The sequence below is a fragment of the Callorhinus ursinus genome, unplaced genomic scaffold, assembly GCF_003265705.2.
Source record: "Callorhinus ursinus isolate GAN/ISIS: 27379988/994484 unplaced genomic scaffold, GSC_fseal_2.0 scaffold13, whole genome shotgun sequence".
Taxonomy (NCBI): Eukaryota; Metazoa; Chordata; class Mammalia; order Carnivora; family Otariidae; genus Callorhinus; species Callorhinus ursinus.
The window spans coordinates 43,692,401-43,714,431 of record NW_027397075.1 but is presented as its reverse complement, the minus strand read 5'-3'; the positions used below and the strand labels follow the sequence as shown (position 1 = coordinate 43,714,431).

Here is a 22,031-nt window from a genome sequence, read left to right as displayed (position 1 = left end):
GAATAGTATCCTTAGACAAGGAAGATGCTGATTTATTCTGTCAGACCTGCTCCAGCTTAGAAGTGTGGCTGCATGACTTCCCAAGGGCATTCAGTTTAAGTTAAATTACAATGTTGGTGGCTTTGACATGGGAATGCAATTTTGTTTATTATTGCTAAATATATCACTTCAAATTGTCATAATTTTCCTTTCCATAATTTTGTACACTTATAGGAATAAGAATCTTAGCTACTTTGATCAAGAGGAGCAGTAGATGTTGGTTATTATCTAATAACATGTACATTTTGTAACATGATGTTTTTCAAATCTACCTTATGTATTAATTATCTATTGCTATATAACAAGTTACCACCAAACTTAGTAGCTTAAAACAATAATAAACATTTATCTCATGCTGTTTCTGTGTGTCAAGATTTGGAAGCAGCTTGACTGGGTGTTCTGGCTCAGGGTATTGTGTGCGGTTGCAGTTAAGATGTCAGCTGGGCTGCAGTCATCTCAAGACTTGACTGGGACTGGACGATCCAATTCTAGGATAGCTCACTCAGATGGTATGCAAATTTGTGTGTTTTTTTGGATTTTTTTTTTGGTTCTCTCTTGGATCACCTAATCTGGGAGAAGCCAATCAAAAAAATCAGAAGCAGCCCTATAGAGAGTTCTGAGTGGTAAAGAACTGAGGGCCTCCTGGAAAAAAAAAACAACACTGATTTTCATTTTGTTCTCTCTTGGATTATTTTTATTTTTCTTCTGATTTTTTTATGATTGGCTTCTCCCAAATTAGGTGATCCAAGAGAGAACAAAATGAAAATCATTGTCTTTTATGACGTAGCCTTGGAAGCAGTACTCTGTCATTTATGCAATAATCTATTGGTTATACAGGTCAGCTCTATTTTATTTGGGAGGGGTTGCACAAGAGCATTATTACCAGGAAGCAGGTATCTTTGGGAGTCCTCTCAGAGGCTGCTTGTTACACCTGATATAAAAATCTAATGGTTAAGAAAAGTTTTGGAAATAAAAGGAAGAATATCAGAAAATTGAGTTGTCAAAAATAGAGGTAAATCTTAGAAACTAAGGTTTCATTTGAAATTGTGGGCTGTGTGTCTTTTTCTCAAGCATGGATTACAGAATTTGCAATACTTGGGCAAGATACCTTAGTAACCCGAGTGTCATTTATAGGTTCTAAAGTAGAGAGTCAGAGTGTAGGCATTCCAATGTTAGCTATTTTTCTTTATAATTCAGTTGTAGCATTCGATTAGATAGGGAGATACATAGACAGCATTCTAATTAGATAGACAGAATAGACGTCTATATTCACCATCCAGCTCAAGAAACAGAAGAATTGTTAGTATAATGAACTCTTGATTATTGTTTTACTTAACTCAGATGTTTTCGGTTTTCTTTTTAAATTATTTTTCCAGCTTTATTGAGATGTAGTTGACATATAACACTATATGAATGCAAGGTGTACAACATATTGATTTAATACATTGATTTATTGTAAAATGATTACTACCATAGCATCAGCTAACACCTCTGTCCCATCACGTAATTACCATTTCTTTTTTGTGGTGAGAACATTTAAGATCTGCTCTCTTCACAACTTCCAAGTATATAATATAGCATTATTAGGTATAATCACCATGCTGTACATTAGCTCCTCAAAACTTGTTAATCTTAAAACTGGCAGTTTGTACCCTTTAATGAGTATCTCCCCCCAACCCTCACCCCAACACACAGACATGGTGACCACCCCTCTATTCTCTGTTTCTCTGAGCTTGCTTTTTTAGATTCCACATATAAGTGGTATCATACAGTATTTTTCTCTGACTTATTTCACTTAGATTAATGCCCTCAACACTTATCCAAATTGTTGCAAATGGTAGGATTTCCTTTGTCCTCATAGCTGAATAATATTCCATTGTATATGTATATACCACATTTTCTTTATCCCTTCATCTGTTAACACTTAGGTTGTTTCCATGTCTTAGATATTGTTAATAAATGCTGCACTGAACATGAGGGTGCGGGTACCTCTTCTCTAAGCAGGTTTTGATAGTTTTTAAAGCTCTTCTTTCTTTTTTCAGTGTTAAATTAGTTTTAGGTATATAACATAGTGATTCCACAACTCTACACATTATGCTATGCTCACCACATGTGCATCTATGATCTGTTACCATACAGCACTATTAGGATACCATTGATTAGTATCTCTTCCTTCCTGAAATGCTCTTTTAATTTTTGTGGCCTGTGTATATATATCTGATTTTTTTCCTCATTGTCTTCTCTGCTGCTTTGTATTCCAAAAGTTTATGTCTTGGACCCACTTCTTACTTTCTGAGAAATTGCGTTTACCTAGAGCTTAGGCAGTTTCACATCATCTCTATATAGATGATTTCCAACTCTTAAACACTAGCTCTGACCTATTTTTTAAATGGTAGATCTCTATTTTCATGTCTCCACTAACTATCTCAGATATCCTGTAGATACCCAAAATGGTTTGTCATCCAAGCGCCTTTTTTTTTTGCTCAAGTTTTTTCTTTTGTGTTTTTTTTTCAGGTCAGTTAATAGTATCCGGGATCATCCTTCTTTTTACCTGGGCTCAAAATCTTGGAGATCTTTAGTTCCTTTAGTTCATGTTTAGCTGTTTGTCTAATCTTTCTTTTTTGCTTCTTGGTTTTTGCTTCTTGGTATCCCCCTCTTTCCCATATTTCACCTACTTTTTTTTTTTTCATTGCTGCTGCCTTAGACTTTCAGTATGCTTTATTTTTTTTAAAGTATTTAACATATTGTATTCTAATTTATGTATTTATGTTACTTTTCCTTGTTTGAGTTGTCATGATTTCATTAGAGCCTGGCATAGTGTACAGAGTAGACATCCAATGATGTTCATTGAATGAATAAAGCTTGGTAACTTCCTTAATGATGGTATTAATAATCTAGAAATATCTGTGGTGTTCCTCTTTTACACAAGTACAAGCAAGGTGGCTAAAACCCTGACTTTACATTCATATGGGGAACAAGTGACACAGATAACTAAAACATAAGGTAGAAATATTAAGTGCTATAAATGATTTCAGATAGAGTACTACAGGATTTCAGAGGAGGGAGTGATGATTTCTAGCTGGAGAAATCAGGACAAAGCATAAAAGAGGTTAAATTTGATCTAGACCTTGAAGAATGGTTAAGATTTGGAAATTAGATTTTAAAGATGTGGGTAGGGTGGGGGATTCTATTAGAGGCGATAGTTGTAAACAAAGGCAAAGATAAGAAGAAATATTGAGGTCCCTAAAATGAATAATTATAATAATAAATAATTCATTTTGGCTTGAAGGTCAGGTGAAAGTGAAGGTGATTTTCTTCAGTTTGGAAGATAAGCCTAAAAGACAGTTTGGACCATTCTGGGTACCTTAGAGACCAGCAGAGGATTATGAGCTTTATTTTGTGGCCATTGGGAAATCCTTATAAGTTTTTAAGCAGGAGAATCAGACTGCTTTGGGAAGATTGATATGGCAGCAGTCTGTAAGATATTTTAGAGAGTTGAAAACCTATAGGTTGGTAAACCAGTGAAGAGTTTACTGAAATAGTATTTGTAGGTAAAAGGATAGGAGGGAATGAATGTAAATGAGGTTGTGATAGTGGCATTGACTGAACCAGATCACTAAACTCATGGGTAGAAAGGAGAATGTAAGAATGTTAACTCTGCTAGGACAGGGATTTTTATTTTCCTCGTGATGTATTCTAGGTGTCTAGAGCAGTCCCTGGCACATAGCAGATACCCAGTGAATATTTGTTGAATGAGTGATAACTGATATTGTGAATCTGTGTAATTTGGGTACTGGCAATAGCGTTAAAAGAAATACAGGGAGAGCAGGCTTTGGGAAGAAATGAATTTTGGGCATTCTGAGTTTGTGTTAGCAGACATGTGGCTGAGGATATAGTTTTGGGAGATATCCACATAGAAGTAGTAAAAGCCATGTCAGTGAATGTCAGAATATATTAGCACAATAATTTATAAATGTGAATATAACATGACATGTTCCGAATTAGTTCTTCCTATTATATATGTTTTATACATTTAATAATTTCAATTATAATTTATGTTGTAACAACTTGTGCTTATTGAATTGCCTTTTGCTGATATGCTGATGATGATTTGTATTGTTGACTCATCAATTGACTCATGCATAATCCTAATATACCATAGGTTTTGGATTAAGTATGTACAAGAGTACATTAATTTTGAACTTTAATATATTAGATTATAAGAATTTGTGTAAGAGTTTTTATTGACTTTACAGATTATTTCTGTCATCAAAAACAGAGCTAGGTTAGTTTATTTCTATATGGGGAAAGAAATGAGCATTAATTAGATGGTGATTCTCTGTATAGGACACATGCGATTGCTAGCTGCCCTCTTCTGAGGTTTATAATTTGATTTACAGAACTGCCCTTAACACTTTAGTATCATGAAAACATGACTGATTTCTAGATGATGAGACAAAACCCAGGTCACATGTAATTGACTTGTACCTTATTCACAGACTACCCAGTATTTCTGGTGAAAAAATTAAAAAGAGAATGCAAAAAGAGGAAGTAGAAACTGAAAAAGAAATAATTGGAGAATGTTTCTGGGATGCTGTAGTTAAGCTCATAATGTACATATTTTGAAAAATATATTGAAATTTTGTTATTGAGGAATTCTATTTAGAAAAGTTTCAGATTTGGGACGCCTGGGTGGCTCAGTCGTTAAGCGTCTGCCTTTGGCTCAGGTCATGATCTCAGGGTCCTGGGATTGAGGCCCACATCAGGCTCCCTGCTCAGCGGGAAGCCTGCTTCTCCCTCTCTCACTCCCCCCCTGCTTGTGTTTCCTCTCTCGCTGTGTCTCTCTCTGTCAAATAAATAAATTAAATCTTAAAAAAAATAAAAAGTTTCAGATTAAAAAAAGTCTGTGATGTAAACTTTATCTAATTATTAAACACTGTTAATAGAGATTATGACTGTTTTAAAGGTTTATGACAAATATCCCTTTCCCTTCCTCTTTAAATGCCTGTTTTCATTGCTTATTAATCAATAACTAGATTCCAGTGTGCTGACTTTGAATGAATATTGAAGCTAATGAGAGCAACATGGGTTAGATATTTTACTGATGGAGGTGTTAATAGTTATCCTATGATATATATGAGGCTAATGGTGAATTGATAGGAAGTAGAAGATTTTTTCTTTTTTTTCAAATTTTTATTTAAATTCTAGTTAACATACAGTGCAATGTTGGTTTTAGGAGTGGAATCCAGTGATGCATCACTTACATACAATACCCAATGCTCATCATATCAAGTGCCCTCCTTAATACCCATCACTCATCTAGCCCATCTGCCACCCACCTCCCTCCATCACCTCTCAGTTTATTCTTTAAGTTTCTAGTGGTTTGTTTCCCTCTGTTTCTTCTTTTTTTCCCCCCTCTCCCATATGTTCATCTATTTTGTTTCTCAGATTTCACATATGAGTGAAGTCCTGTGGTATTTGTCATTCTCTGACTTTTTTCGCTTAGTGTAATACACTCTAGCTCTATCCATGTTGCTGTGAATGGCAAATTTCATTCTTTTGATGGGTGAGTAATATTCCATTGTGTGTGTGTGTGTGTGTGTGTGTGTGTGTGTGTGTGTGTATACCACATGGAAGTAGGAATTTTTCTAGCTTCTGATCTCAGTTTGTGAAAAGGCCTGTGAAATGGCCTGTGCTTTGGAAAGGAGATTAATGATGATCTACTATGTGTTGTTAAAAATTAACAACATAAGAAATTTGTAATGGTAGTATTATTGAACATCATATATGTTAGGTTTGAGCTATACCCTATTTCATAGGATAGATATATATATTGTAGAAAGTTTAATATAATTAGGAGACCTTATTATTTAAAGCATATGCAAACTGGGATGTGCATGTATTTTCTTATGAGTCTGTAGGTTTCCTATGAGAATTAAAAATATAGTATGTTCATGACTGTGATTTTTCTGAAAATATCATAGCATATTCTAGATCATCTAGATGACTGTCTTATAAACTAGTAAATGCCAGGAGATTGCAGTAACTGTTTATGCTTGTTTGGTCATGCTGGCTCCAGGTAGTATTGTACTACTTTATGAAGAGTTAATAAGGACTGAGGTCTATCTAATGCATGAATGATGTATTCATGTCCAAATAGTAGATTGCCAAATGATGCCACAACCCACTGTATGATGTAAGTTTTGTGGTAGTTCACATTGGATTAGTTAACATTCTTTGAGTATCTTTTATGTTCTAAATACTCTTCATGTATAATCATGAATTATAATTAATATAAGGATTTGTGTTTTAAGAGTTTTTAATACTCATAATAGACCTGTGAGGTATGTGTGATCACTTCTGTTATACAGATGAGGGCATTGTTATACAGAGAAGTTAATTTTCCTAAGCTTACATAGCTATTAAGTGTTAGAGTTGGTTTTCATACACATTGTCTGACTCCATAACTCCTACCCACTGTACTATGCTACCTTATAGTAGGGAGAGGTACTAGGAGAATTATATCACATCTGATAGTCATATGGGCATTCCAAATTCAGAAGAACTGATATAATGACAGCATTGTATTCATGTTGCCAGTTGAGATTTTGTTTCAGCAAACATCTTTTTTCCTGTCACGTTAATGTTGTTGGTTGACTAGTATTGGTTTTGTGACTGTGTTTGGATTTAATTTGGAAGATTTTGCTATTATATGAGTTGTTATAAGCACTAAAGGAGTTTTGTCTTAGTATATATATCTTTCAATAACATAAAAAAACAATTTAACACTCAGATTGCAGTAGAGATGTGGATAGAAAAGATTGCTTTGAATCCTTTGAAAATCCAAGAAGTCTATTGTGGGGTATGTGGGTGGCTTTGTCAGGTAAGTGTCTGATTCTTGATATCAGCTCAGGTCATGATCTCAGGGACATGAGATTGAGCCCTGCATCGGGCTCTGTACTCTAAGGGGAGCCTGCTTAGGATTCCCCCCCTCCCCGACCCATGCTCTCTTCAAATAAGTAAATCTTTAAAAAAAAATCTAATCTATTGTAATGTACATGAATATATATTAATTTTATTACACAAATTCAGAGGTTTTTTGTTTTTGTTTTTTTAAGGCAGGGAGAAGGAGAGGGAGAGAGAATCCTAAGCAGGCTCCATGCCCAGTGCAGACCCCAACACCAGGCTGGATCTCACAACCCTGAGATCATGACCTGAGCCAAAATCAGTGTCAGATGCTTAATGGACTGAGGCCACCCAGGTGCCCCCAAATTCAGAGTTTTATATAAAGTAACGTATATCCTTAAAGGAAAACAGCATAAATTGAGAAAACTCTTTGAATGTGTTGTTTTGTGTATTTTGATGTACTGTTCCTAACCCAGGCAAGTGCTTTCAGATTATAGACAACAATATATAGGTACTAATGTAGACATTACTCTGTAGGCTTTTTCCCCCTTCTTAGTTCCTAATTGGGGGCTATTCTCGTGTCACAAGAATAGAATGATATCCTGTTTATGGAGTTCTCGAGACACTTACTACAATAAAAAACTTAGGGAACCTGGGTGGCTCAGTTGGTTAAGCAACTGCCTTTGGCTCAGGTCATGATCTTGGAGTCCCGGGATCGAGTCCCACATTGGGCTCCCTGCTCAGCAGGGGGTCTGCTTCTCCCTCTGACCCTCTTCCCTCTCGTGCTCTCTTGTCTCTCATTCTCTCTCTCTCTCAAATAAATAAAATCTTAAAAAACAAAAACAAAAAAAACTTAGAGGTTTCTTTTATTCAGAGGAAAACTGAAGTAGTAAGAAGCAGAAAGAATTGTCCCTGATTTTACTGAGAACTGTCTTGATTGAAATGAAATTATGATTCAATTTTACAATCAAATGAAGGCTATCATCATTTTTCTCTTTATAAAATTTTAATCATCTTTTAAAACTTAATTTGGTAAGCTTCGCTTTTGCAAATTTAATTTATTTTCATTATATGTCACCAAGGTACTGCTTAGTATGCTTTTTCAGTGTGCTTTGTTCATTTTTAAAGTAATTTTCTCCAAAGAAGAAAGGCTTTTGAATTCAAGAACTGTTTATTGAGTTTCTACTATGTAGAAGCCGCTCTGCTCATCATTAATGGTTTATTTGGTTCTTGATGGCATCATTTAATTTTGGCACACATGCCTATTATACTCCAGAAGTAGAAAAATTTATTCAGATATTTAAGTCTCCGATATTACCTGTTTCCATAATAGATTTATTTCTGTAAATATTCTCTGGCTGGGTTTATGTGTTCCTTCTTATATTTTTCTGTCTAGAGATATACTTTGTTCTAAGCAATCTGTTCATTTACTCTCTTAAAATACCTAATGGACGACTGTAACATAACCACCACTCTGTACTTGTGTAGGACTTTAATATGAAATTCCAATCCAAACTGACGTAAAGACTTTCTGATGTTCGATAAAATCTTCTGGACTGACTTCCTTTTTTAGACTAGAAGTTAGTGGTCCTTGAGACATCTGAAATTGTAAAGAAAATAGTGAATGTATATACTTTGTTCTTAAAAGAAGTTCCATACCTTTGTCATATTCACTTAGGACTTTTGTACATAAATAAGTTCAGGAATTAATGGTCAGTAAACATAAGGCTGAGCTTCAAAGGTAATCTTAGAAAAGTTGTGACCCAATAATGAAGGTTTTGTAAAAATGATTTCTGTTCACGTGTTTTCTTACACCACTTCTGACCAGTTCTTTTTTCTGACACCAATAACCATTTCCCTGACACCAACTGGGTGTCTAATAATTCAGTTTAATTCTGACACTAACTATCCAGAGTTAGCATAGACCCCATGGGTAAGGGCTTAGTCCCACAAGACTGCCCTTACTTGAGATGCCAGCTATAAATGGGGTACCCAGGATACCCATACTTCTCCCTGGGTGACTACAAATCTTTGGCCATTGGTGATTGACTCAATCCCCAGCCATTTTCTCTTCCTCAGAGATCTGGGGGTGGGACTGAAAGTTTTAACCCTCTAATCACAATCAGGTGGTTGGTTTTTCTGGGGACCAACCTCCATCCTGAAGCTATTTTGCCCCCCGGCCCATGAGCGGTCTCATTGGTATATAAAAGAGAGTAGATTCTAAAGGTTTTCAGGAATTTGTGTCAGGAACCTGAAACAAAGAGCAAATATTTTTTATTATACCACAATTGCATTATTGTAGTGTCTCAAATTTTATATAAATAGTGAATTTTTTTTTTAAGATTTTTATTTATTTATTTGACAGAGAGAGACAAAGTGAGAGAAGGAACACAAGCAGGGGGAGTGGGAGAGGGAGAAGCAGGCTTCCCGCTGAGCAGGGAGCCCGATGTGGTGCTCGATCCCAGGACACTGGGATCATGATCTGAGCCCAAGGCAGACCCTTAACGGCTGAGCCACCCAGGCGCCCCTATATAAATAGTGAATCTTACTGAATGTTATGGATTTAAGCATGTGCGCTGTTAAAATTTTTAAATATATATAATTTTCGTACGAAGATTTTTAAAAAAACAACACGGGTTAAAATGAACAAAAATGCATTAATTTTAATTTTCCTTGTTTCATTGGGAATCTTTTTTACATATGTTGTCAGACTTGGTTAGTTATAGAACTAACAGGTTGTTCACTGGTCTAAAGCAAATGGTAAATTCACTTGGGAAGAATATAACTTACTAGACTTGAATATAGAACGGCTTACCCTGGAGGTTTATTTCCTCTTTTTTGGGTTTAAACTTGAGTGATTCTAAGGTGGTTCTGGGTGTGGGGGTAGTGTATTGATTTTGTCCCTCACGGCACATTTGGCAGTGTCTGGAGACATTTTGGTTGTCACGGTTTTGGTGGAGGTGTTGCTGCTGGTATCTAGATGAGGGTAGTGGGTCTCTTGATGCCAGGGATGGTACTAAAAATCGTATTATGCACAAAACAGCCTCCCTAGCTACCCCCAAATAAAGAATTATCTGACTCCAAATGTTAGTTGTTGAGGGAGGCCGGAGGCCACTTTGGGAATCACCAATTGTTAGATGGTATTTGAAGCTTTGAAGCTATGGGACTGGATATAGCCACCTGTTTATGACCAGCTCTTCAGCACTGGAACCTTATCCATTCGATTGATTCTACCTATTGATAGGTATGTTGAAATGCTTTTCTCATTACTGCCCCCAAACCACTTATTGGGAGACCAAACTGCAGCCATCCAAATTACCTAAATATTATTGGTAGTTAATTCACTGGTTTGGAAAAAAACCAGTAAATCTGTAAATATGTTTATAGTCCTGAACTCTTTTTTTATTTTTTGTTATAGCACAACTTATATATTTCAAATGGACAAAAAATTAATATCGTTTACAGTATCTTAAGATAAATTGCCTTTGAATGGGAGCTTCCTTTCCAGTACTTTGAGGTCTACAAGACGTATCTAGAAAATGTACTACTGTGGAAAATGGCTGCTTAAATCGAATGGGGGGGAGGGGGGAGGGCCTGTGGTTTCTTTTTTTGATTAATTGCTGTAACACTGTCCTTCAGGCGGCTGAGGGAGTTTCATGTTTTCTTTAGACATCATTAGGCGCCGGAGCTCTTGCAGGACAACTTTGATGCTATATGAATTCTGCCATTTTGCTAGCACTGATATGGCTCTTGGGTCCACCACTCCGTTAGAACTATTAACTCCATTCATATTAATTTTTGTTACAAATCTTACAAAGGGGGGTGCTTCTGGGTATTTAGGTCCACATTCTATTTTAAGGCTGTATATTCGATTTTCATAAATTGTTCTTGGAGGCCCAATTATCATCCCTGTCCATCTTGTAAGTGTCACATCTTTGTCATCTTCTAGACCCCAGCTAACTGTGCCATCTCCTACTCCTTTCTGGCCTTCTTCCAGTTCTTCCAACAGTCGAAAATTGCGAGGGACTTTTACTCCCGAGCCCGTGGTGGCTGCCATCTTGTGTCCTATAGTCCTGAACTCTTAATAGAGGACTTTCTAGGCCTTCATTGAAGAGTATTTGTATCCAAGATAAAAAGAATTCTGGAGATTGTCTACACAGCATTGTGAATGTACTTGACACCACTGAATTGTTAACGTGAAAATGGTTAAGATGGTGCATTTTGTTACTTTTATGTTACTACAATTAAAAAAAATTTGTATCCAGTGTTTCATATTTTCTTAAGCAGTGTTCCATGTATTTCTCTAGGACCACTGTTCTCAGTTTCTGTCACTATTTTCTTTTAGTCAGAGTTATGATCTCAGGAGATTTTTCATTTTTTCCAAATGCCCTTTAATTTTTAAAGTGTACATATTAGCCATTTTCTTAAAGATTGGACAATAGTGGATTGATACAAAAGTATAGTATTTGGGTTTCAGCTTATTAAAGTTAATTGAAGTATTTTACTAAATTCTCAATTTAGGGAATCATGTCGTCTGGATATTGAAAAAGAAGTAATTGCTTAGGGTCAAATGCTTTTAGTGTAAAGATTACTCATGATTTCATGCATTTTTTGTTTGTTTGTTTTTTTAATAGGCTTTCAAGGACATGCTGTATTCAGCTCAGGATCAGGCACCTTCTGTGGAAGGTAAGATGCATTAATCCCTAATTTAGTCACATAAAATCCCTTTTTAAGGGAAAATATTTTAAACTGCATAGTATAAAACTAATATATCCTGCCCTATTATATAGATCTTTTATGCTTTTTAAAATATATATTACGATTACTTTATATTTCAGTCAGACTTTTTGTTCGTTAAGCTCACATTTACCCTACAATGGATCCCTTACTATGCCCTTGTGTGAATCACAGATACTGGTTTAGAGTCAAAGTTCTTATCTGTATCATCTCCCCTCCCCCCAGTATATTTTTATATCCGTCTTCCCTTCCTTCCTTCCTTCCTTCCTTCCTTCCTTCCTTCCTTCCTTCCTTTAGTGAATCCTTAGTCCATAATTAGTCTGGGCAATTTAGTTTTCCTTTCTATTTATGTCATGGCTTTAGATTGGGATTAGTAAAAAAAAAAACAGTGAAGCATATTTACTGTGTGTATGTGTGTGGGTGATATAAGCATGTATATATATGCATGTGCACAGTTTGGCAGTCATAAAATCACTGATCTAAGGACAGTAGTTGTCTCTCCAATTATCTTTATTGATCTTTTCTGTTATCTCAGCTTCTACTCACCAGCTCATTCTTTATGGGTTTAACCTTTGGTAGGTTTGGAGAGTTGTAATTTAAAGTTGTAAGAGTTCTTGTGTCATTAAATTTTGGAGCTAATTCAACAGTTATTTATTGAGGGAGTGTTTCCTCCGAGGCTGAGTAATCTTTTAAAATTTCACATCCCATTTTTTTCAGGAGAGATGAATATGAAAAAGTATATACCAAGAGTAATCTAGATAGTGTGTACAGATTAATATATTTATGAGATACCAGACTGGAATTCTATTAAGTCATTCTAGTGACAGGCTTTTGGAGGCTTATTTTTATGACATGTAACAGATGCTGAAGTGGGTTTATAAACGTATGTCTATAATTAAAAATCTCATTTCTTTGCTGAATCACTGAATTCTACTCCTGAAACAAAGAAAAAAATCTCATTTCTTTAATGACACAGAAATGTGCATCTTTCATCTCTAACCATTCTGCATTCAAAATGTGCTTCCTTTAACATCTTGAAATCTTTACCAGGGTATTGGCACTTAGGTATTAGTTTTATAATATGTAACTGAATTTTGGATAATAATATGTTTAATTTTCTAATGTTTAACTGAAAGCACTTAAGATTTATCAAAATGTTTGTTCTTTGTTCTTATTTTATGTGTCTTAAAGAGTACCTCTCAAAATATTTTAAAAATAACTTTCTTAAAATTTCATTTTAAGAAAAATGAAATTACACGGAGGTTTAACTGGTTCCCTCATCCTGTGTAACTTGGTTCTTTTAATTTTATTCTCAAGGTTGGGTTATCTCTAGTTTTTCTTTTAAGTTTTACCATCCAGTTTGTAACAAACACTCGGACATGTTCTGGTGATCCTCATTCATCCCTTCATGCCGGTTCATGTTGCTAGTAATTTTCATACACTTTTAGCTGTTATTAGAGGAAAAACTGAATTCTATGATAATATGCTAAAATGCTTATAGTTAGGAACTTTTTTTTATCACATTGCTCAGAGACATTAACTTCTTTGGACCCTGTTGTAAAGGGAGTGTTGTGGGCTGATTGTGCAGATGTATATGCTACTTTCATAAGGGAAATATTCCGCACTTCTTTGTTCTTTCTAATCTCAGATTAAAGCTGTGTAACTTTATCTTCTTAAAATGAATTCTTCTCTTTTGAGGTACTTAAGAATTGAAGATATTGAAAGTGGTTTAAAGAAACACTATTCTGTGTAGTATTAAGGTTAGAAAATGTTATTTTAAAAAAATTTTTTAAAAGATTTTATTTATTTCTTTGACAGAGAGAGACACAGTGAGAGAGGGGAACACAAGCAGGGAGAGTGGGAGAGGGAGAAGCAGGCTTCCCACGGAGCAGGGAGCCTGATGTGGGGCTCGATCCCAGGACCCTGGGATCATGACCTGAGCCGAAGGCAGATGCTTAACGACTGAGCCACCCAGACGCCCCTAGTTATTAAAGTGACTATAATTTTGTCTCATTTGATTGTGATACTATATTAATTTACTGTCTTTCTATGGTGTTAAGTTTGATAATTATTTCTGTCATTTATTCTTACTATTTTGTTTGTATTGCTAGGCTTTTATTTAGCTGTGTAGCATAAGCAGATCTATCAACCAAGTCTAAGATAAGGCTTTCAACTTTTAACATTTTTTTTTTAAAGATTTTTTTAATTTATTTATTCATGAGAGACAGAGAGAGAGAGAGGCAGAGGGAGAAGCAGGCTCCCAAGGAGCAGGGAGCCCGATGCGGGACTCGATCCCAGGACTCTGGAATCGTGACCTGAGCCGAAGGCAGACGCCCAATCATCTGAGCCACCCAGGCGCCCCAACTTTTAACATTTTTTAAAGGCAGAAATGTTTGCTAGGCCTCGATTATTTTTTTTGAATGTTGTCTTTATCTCTTTTCTTCACTCTCTTTTTCTCCTACACCTTAAGTTTTGAGTAGAGTTAAAACTTTTGGTGCCAGTGAACAAGTTTTTTTTTAATCTTATAACTGAAGTATATTCCTAAGTTGGTAGTTCTCAAATCTGCTGTATGTTTAATTCAGTTTACCTGTGTTTGTTTTGTTTTTTTTATACAAATATTGATACTTGGTTCCCATCTCATATCAATTAAAATAGGATCTGGGAGTGAAGCCCAGGCATTGGTAGTTCTATACTCTCCCAAGTGATTCTAATAAATAGCCAAAGTCCAAAACCCCTGCCATAAATCTTAAATAATTTTGGATCAATATGATTAATGCTAACTTCTTTTAGACAGTAATTAGCCAGTAGGCTTATAGGCTTAAGTTCATTGATAGTTTGATTATTCTATTAGAATACAGAAATATTTGTTTGTTTATAGCATCCAGAGGACATTTATATTTTTAAAAATATTTATTGTATTGAATTGAATCTAAGTAAATAGCTGTATTGAATAATTACATATGTGGAATGGTTATAGCTTAACATCATTATTAGAGTTAAAAAACATTTTTGCTGGGGTGCCTGGGTGGCTCAGTCAGTTAAGCATCTGCTTTTGGCTCAGGTCATGACCTTAGAGTCCTGGGATCGATCCCCACATCAGGCTCCCTGCTCAAGGGGGAGTGCTTCTCCTGCTGCCCCTCCCCCCTCTCATTCTGTCAAATAAGTCTTTTGAAAAACGAAAACATTTTTGCTGACTTGTTAATTTAGATGCATTGTAGTAAAATAAGCAGCTTCCTCATATTTCATACTACTTTTGTTTAAGATGGAATGGATTTATAATTATAGTGAAAGAAAGGTGACTTGAAATGGATTCTGTAAGAGTGAAGTGATTTATTTGATAAAAGGCATAGTATTTGAAAGTGTTTGTTGATAAGAAGTTGACCACAGACGCAATTTTTTTATTCTTATGTTAATCACCATACATTACATCATTAGTTTTCGATGTAGTGTTCCATGATTCACTGTTTGTGCATAATACCCAGTGCTCCACACAGAACGTGCCCTCTTTGATACCCATCACCAGGCTAACCCATCCCCCCACCCCCCTCCCCTCTAGAACCCTCAGTTTGTTTTTCAGAGTCCATCATCTCTCATGGTTCCTCTCCCCCTCTGATTTCCCCCCTTCATTCTTCCCCTCCTGCTATCTTCTTTTTTTTCTTTTCTTAACATATATTGCCAGACACAATTTTTATACTAGTGAGTTATTTTCTTACAACTTTGTAGGACATTTCAAGATAGTGCCTTTACTCTTTGTTAATAAAGTAGGCTTTTTCCTCATTTAAAAAACAACCAAATAATTTCAATGCATTAAGAAATTAAGACATATTCACTGAAAGCTGCTTTTTTTAGTCAAATGAATAAACATTCAGATTTATGGTATTTTGCTTCATTCATCGTTTGATAGTAAATTTCATGGATCATTCATATATTGATTCATGAAAAATAAAAGATCTCTTTTTATTTAAAGTAGATGTCTTACAATTGTAATTAGGAAGTGCTCATATTCCAAAATAATATACATAAGAAAGCTTAAGGACTTAGGCATTCCTTATCGATTTATATTTAATCTCTTTTGATATAATAATATAATTATAACAATAATATATTGCCTACTCTTCTGTATAATCTGTTTCTTTTGGTAAGTATTTACATTTGGAAATATTCTATGACTTAGAAGATGACTTAAATTCCATGTTAAAGTTTATACAATTTATTGATTTTTAAATAATGACATAAATAATTAAACATTTTAATATTTAAATTGGTTTTTTTTTCTTGCAGAAAAACTTATAGAGCAGCATACCATGACAGTAGAATGAGAATATTAAAGTGACTAGAATTGTGGATTTTTTTTTTTTTTTAAAGATTTTTATTTATTTATTTAATTGACAGAGAGAGAGAGAGAGAGATAGCGTGAGAGGGAACACAAGCAGTGGGAGTGGGAGAGGGAGAAGCAGGCTTCTGGCTGAGCAGGGAGCCCGATGTGGGGCTCGATCCCAGGACCCTGGGATCCTGACCTGAGCCGAAGGCAGTTGCTTAACCAACTGAGCCACCCAGGCGCCCCTGTGGATTTTTTTTTTAATGTAGAGATCATGTACACACTTAGAATCCTTGGAGTCAGTCTTTAGTGGAATAGTGTTTTAAGGAATTTTTGGAAAACGGTGCTAAAAACGCTTAGACTCAATTGGGTTTTATAATTCCTGCTGCCAGTGAGGTAATGGGTATTTGGGACAGATTAAATGAAGCTGCCAGCTAATGGTTCCCCAGCAGCAAATCAGTGATACCTTAATAGGATTGTTTTGAGACAAAACAATTTAATATAGATGTGAAAACAGACCTCTTAATTGCAATACCCATTTGACATAGTCAAATTTTCAGTGATAGAGAACTAGTAAATATAAATTGATGAATTGTTTTTTTTTTTTTTTTTTTTTACTTTCATGCTTTTTTTTTTCTTTCCCCATTTGGCATCTTAGCCACTTTATGAAATTAATCTACTTGGGTAAATAGTCACACCTTTTTTTGGAGGGGAATTTCCCCCTTTCCCAGGGTACTTTTGATTAACATAGTTTATATACATATAAATTTATGCACTACTCATATTATTTATATACTATATTAATCTATTTTTTTCTCTGAATTAATTTCAAGTAAAGCTTCAGGCTTTGACATTCTCTTTTTAAAATGTACTATCTTTTGTTTAGAAGCATTACTGTTTTCTGCTCTTGTGATGGCAAAATATGAGAATCTGACAGTCAACCTAGGTCACAGAATTAAGAGATCATTGACATTTCTAATTGAAAGGGACTTTGGAAGATCATTCTGCCTCATCCTCATTTTAGATTTGTGTGATCTGAGACCACACTAATGTTGTGTGACTCAAGGATGTTTAGGATTACTAATGCTGTATGTGCCAACAAAAGGAGAATTCCAGAGAATAATATTGAAACATAAAAAAGACTATTTTATATTGACTGCATTTTTATCCAAATGATATATTTGAATACAATTTTTGATTGGATATTTTTTGAGTCTCTGTATTTTTAAAAGATTTATGAAGTATTATTTTGAATAATACTCAACTATATGACTTTTTTGGGGAAAAGCTAATTTTATCTTTCAAGAACTCTGTCTCTACTCATTTTTGTTGTTGTTGTTATTCCGCATGGTTCCCAGAAGTATTGGGGGAGGTTTATAGAATTAAGATATATTAGGTATTAGTAGTTATAGAGGTTAGAATAAGGGGGAAATTAAGATAGAATAGTGATATAAAGCTCCAGTAAATTTAGTATATAGATTAGATATTGTAAAGATCCTGGAACAGAAAAAGAGCATCAGGTAAAAATTAAGGAAATCTGAGTATATTATAGACTTGAGTTTATAATAATGTTTCAGTTTTGGTTCATTGATTGTGACAAATTTACCATACTTAATAAGATGTTAATGATAGGGGAAACTTGGGGGGGTATATGGGAACTCTCTGGACTATCTTTGTAACTTTTCTGTGAATCTAAAACTATTCTAAAAGAAAACATTTATTTCAAAAAATAGATGCCATAAGGTTTTATACAATTGCTAGAAGCTAATTATAAATTCAATTCTGAGTTTTTTGGGGTTCAGGGGATAGATGAGAGCATGATTCATTTCAGAATTACACATAAGGTAAATTTATATCCGTTTCTCAGAAAAAGTTCAGTTGTTATTGACCATGAGATTTGAGAGAAATTCTTCCTTTGGACCTTCATGAAGAGTATTTGTTTGGTGTGGTGAATAGTATCCCCAAGAGCAATTTTACAAAAAGCATGACAGTGGAGTTTCATGACTCCTTCTTACAGACCAAGGGTATAATGTAAAAATTTATTACTCTGACCTACAAGGCCCTAAATAATTTGGTCCTGTGGTCATGACCTTACCTTCTACCATTTTCCCCCTTGTTTACTAGGCTCTAGTCACATTGCCTTTCTTTCTGTACCTAAATTGGGCCAAACTTGCTCTTAGAATAAGGTTTTTTAGCTCTTGACCTGAGTAGAATCATTTGATCATTGGGGCTGTGTCCTTCAGAGGGCCTTCTGAATATCCAATCTTACATAACCACTCAGTCACTTTAAATTACATCACCCCATTTTATTTCTTTGCATAGTATTTGTCACTTTCTGGTATCTTAAGTATTTATTTTTCTCATTGATTTATTAGTATTCTTGAGACCAATATAAGTCCCTTGAGACCAGAGATTTTTGTCTTTTTTTCTGTTTTATATCTCATATCTAAAATACCTTACATATTTATTGAGCACATCAATGAGTAGGAATAAAAATGAATCCTTTCCCTCAATCTTCCTTGAATCCAAAGTACTATTTGTAGGAAAAAGGGAGTAGACTGACCTAGCTTGCTTCTTGTTTTTATTTTTGTTTCTTAATTTTTAACTTGATCTTGAGATGCAGAATTTTACTTGCTGGTTAGATGGTTAAAGCATATTATTTGTTGTTGTTGTTTTATAATGCTAATACTGTAATTTCATAAGGTATAGTCTGAGGTGAGACATGTAGCATTTCTTTAAAATCAATAGAGAAACAGATGATATGAGATCTTCATTTAAAGATACTGTGTTTTTGTGGCATTGTGTTGTCTTGATGCCAAGTATAGAGTTTCATTTGACTGCTGAGAAATATTTTATATGCTGTTGAGTGTCAATTTTTGTAAGACAACCTACTTATTTTTGTGGGATTTTTTTGTGTTTGATATGCTTCCTTTCAAAAATACATGAAATAGGCATAAATTTGAAAAATCATATATGAATTATTAGAATTTTTAAAATATGTGTATTCAGTAGAATATATTTTTTAGATTATTTGAATTAAAATGGAAAGACCTACTGATGCTTTGTTTTCCTTTCACATTCTGCCTCTCATTATCTTATAAAGTATTCTTTTTTTTTTAAAGATTTTATTTATTTATTTGAGAGAGAGAATGAGAGATAGAGAGCACGAGAGGGAAGAGGGTCAGAGGGAGAAGCAGGCTCCCCACTGAGCAGGGAGCCTGATGCGCGGGACTTGATCCCAGGACCCTGAGATCATGACCTGAGCTGAAGGCAGTTGCTTAACCAACTTAGCCACCCAGGCGCCCTAAAGTATTCTTTTTTTAAAAGATTTTATTTATTGCAGAGAGAGAGAGAGAGAGAGAGTATACAGAGAGTCCCCACTAAGCAGGGAGCCCAGTGTGGGGCTCAATGCCAGTACCCTGAGATCATGACCTGAGCTGAAGGCAGACGCTTAACTGACTGAGCCACCCAGGCGCCCTAAAGTATTCTTTTAATGGAGAGTATATATAGCTAATGTTAGCCTAATACAGCTCTCTAATTCAGTTGGCTTAATACAACTATCTGATTTTCTGAAGTGAAATGAATAGATACAGTTAAGGACATGAGTCGGTGACCACAACTATACTAGTCTCTGCTATTCTGCCATGTCTTTAGTTTTCCCACCCCCACTCCAATCATGTGAACAGGTTTTGTTGGATCATTTTTGCTTAGGTTCCCTTTGCTTATTCATCTTGGTTAGCAGATGTGTAACAATCTCCCTAAGCTCCTTAGAATTCAGCTCTTAGTGGCTTTGAAGATGAAAGTATGCTTGTAAATTATTCATTCCGATTATATGCTTGAATGGACAGAGTCCACTTCCGGCATCTTCTACCTCACCTTTGTCCCTGGCTTTTTATTTTTTTAACTTGCTTTTTAGTTCTAGAGGATGGAAGACTGAATTGCATTTCTAAAATTCATGAAGTAGTTTTTGCATGTATATGATTACTGTCAAATCTGTGCATTCATAATGTATTACTTTTCTCACATTTATAATCTTGTATCTCCCCTCCCCCCAGTTTTCCATTTTGTTATCCATATCATTATCTCCTTAAAAATTATTTATGACTCTTCTGAACTGGAAATAAAACCATTTTATATTTACAATAGGGAGAGCTATAATTTGCTACATTTTCAGGTGATCAGTGGCAGGACAGTGTTTTTTCTTTTCCACTTGTCTGTTAGTGTTGTTTAGTTCATTTATTATTGATTTTCAAAAATCTTTCTGCTCGTAGTGGGTTAATATTACATGAGAAGACTATATACCAGGGACTAGTAGAGAGTTTAACCAAAAAAATGAAATACTAGATTCATTTGTAGTCATTATAACTTTGTTTTGAGAGCCATTGAGAAATACAGATGGCTAAGAGTGAAAGTTGAGACAAGAGCCAAGCCAACAAGATAATTATCATCTCTATAAGAATGATATACTTTTTAATCTTCTCATTAACTTCTTTAAGAAAGGATAAAAAGATCTGATATTCAAGCCATATAATGAAGTTTTCGTTCTTTTTCCCTTCCTTCCTTCCTTCCTTCCTTCCTTCCTTCCTTCCTTCCTTCCTTCCTTCCTTCCTTCCTTCCTCCTTCCTTCTTTCTTCCTTCCATCCATCCATCCATCCATCCATCCATCCTTTTTCTTTCTTCTTTCTGATTTAAAAAAAAATTGAAGTTTAATTGACACATACTACATTAGTTTTGGGTGTATACTGAAGTTATTTCTTTTTTTTTTTTTTAAAGATTTTATTTATTTATTTGACGCACAGAGAGAGCGAGAGAGAGGGAGAGAGCACGAACAGGGGGAGCGGCAGGCAGAGGGAGAAGCAGGCTTCCTGCATGAGCAGGGAGCCCGATGTGGGGCTCGATCCCAGGACCCTGGGATCATGGCCTGAGCTGAAGGCAGCGGCTTAACCAACTGAGCCACCCAGGCGCCCCCTGAAGTTATTTCTGAAGGGTATTATTTCATGTTTATAGTGGAATAGAATTGCATATTCATTCATATTGTAGAAATGACTGCTTCTACATAGTATTATTACCTGCAAAAATAATCTGTGTATTCTTTAAAGGTGCCACTAACCTCAGGCTAGTTCACTAATAGGAAAGATGTGCTTCTGAATAGTAAATAGTATTACTCTTCAAGTTGATGAAATTCCTTCTTTTTCACTAAAAGAGAATTAAATGTAATTGGATGCTGACTGCCAAAACAAAAGATAATGATATAAGTAGGTAGGAAAATTATGTGACAAAAATGATTATCAACTTTGAGTAGCATACAGGTAGGAAGTTAGAAGAAAGGAAGAAATGCTTGGGACACAGGCTTATAATCCTTTCTTTACATACCACAGAGTAAAGTGTTTTCAGTGTTTCAATTTTTCCTTCCCTTGTAAAAATCATTAACATATAAAGTTACTGTGTCAGTTATCACACGGTGCTTTTTTTTTTTTTTTTTGGTAAGTTTGAGGGATGGAAGGTCATGAACTAGAGGGGATAATTATAAAACATTAAATCATGAAACAAAAAAACTTTGGGAATTATTGGTTATATACTCTACATGGTAGAGGAAAAGCTAACATACCGGATGAATGAACCTGATGATTTCAGATAGAGTTTCCCAAATTAGCTATTAGACATCTGGAATAATTGTTAAAGCTTCAAGATGGCAGAGTTTAAAGTAAGGTAAGTTCTTCTTTATGCTCTTTGTTTTCTTTGGGTAGGGCCACTTTAGCTGTTTAATGAAAGAATGCCACTGAGAAAGGTAGAAAGAAACATAAAAAGTTATGATCACTGAGTAGTTTCCAGCAGTAGATGTACATCATTGAGTAAAAGAAACAAAAATTCCTGCCTTCAAAATGGAAAAGATGTTCAAAAAATTATTTAGATTCACAATAACTTCTAATTATTGAGCCAATATGAGGAAGGAATAGGTAGTCAATATTTGAAAGAGTAGATAATTCCTTATATTAGTGTTCTGTGGCTGTTTTAACAATTAACCACAAAC

General features: G+C 35.0%; 1 protein-coding gene and 1 pseudogene across 1 annotated transcript in view; one reads left to right on the top strand and one right to left on the bottom strand.

Annotated features, from left to right (window-relative positions):
• The window catches only part of XPR1 (xenotropic and polytropic retrovirus receptor 1), a 252,234-nt gene that overhangs the window by 17,308 nt on the left and 212,895 nt on the right, over window positions 1–22,031 (top strand). Inside the window, exon 2 of the mRNA XM_025877687.2 lies at window positions 11,580–11,631. Within this exon, the coding sequence (XP_025733472.1) occupies window positions 11,580–11,631 (52 nt within the window). The remainder of the gene's footprint in view (window positions 1–11,579; window positions 11,632–22,031) is intronic.
• Window positions 10,367–11,004, bottom strand: LOC112828553 (ubiquitin-conjugating enzyme E2 variant 1 pseudogene; annotated as a pseudogene).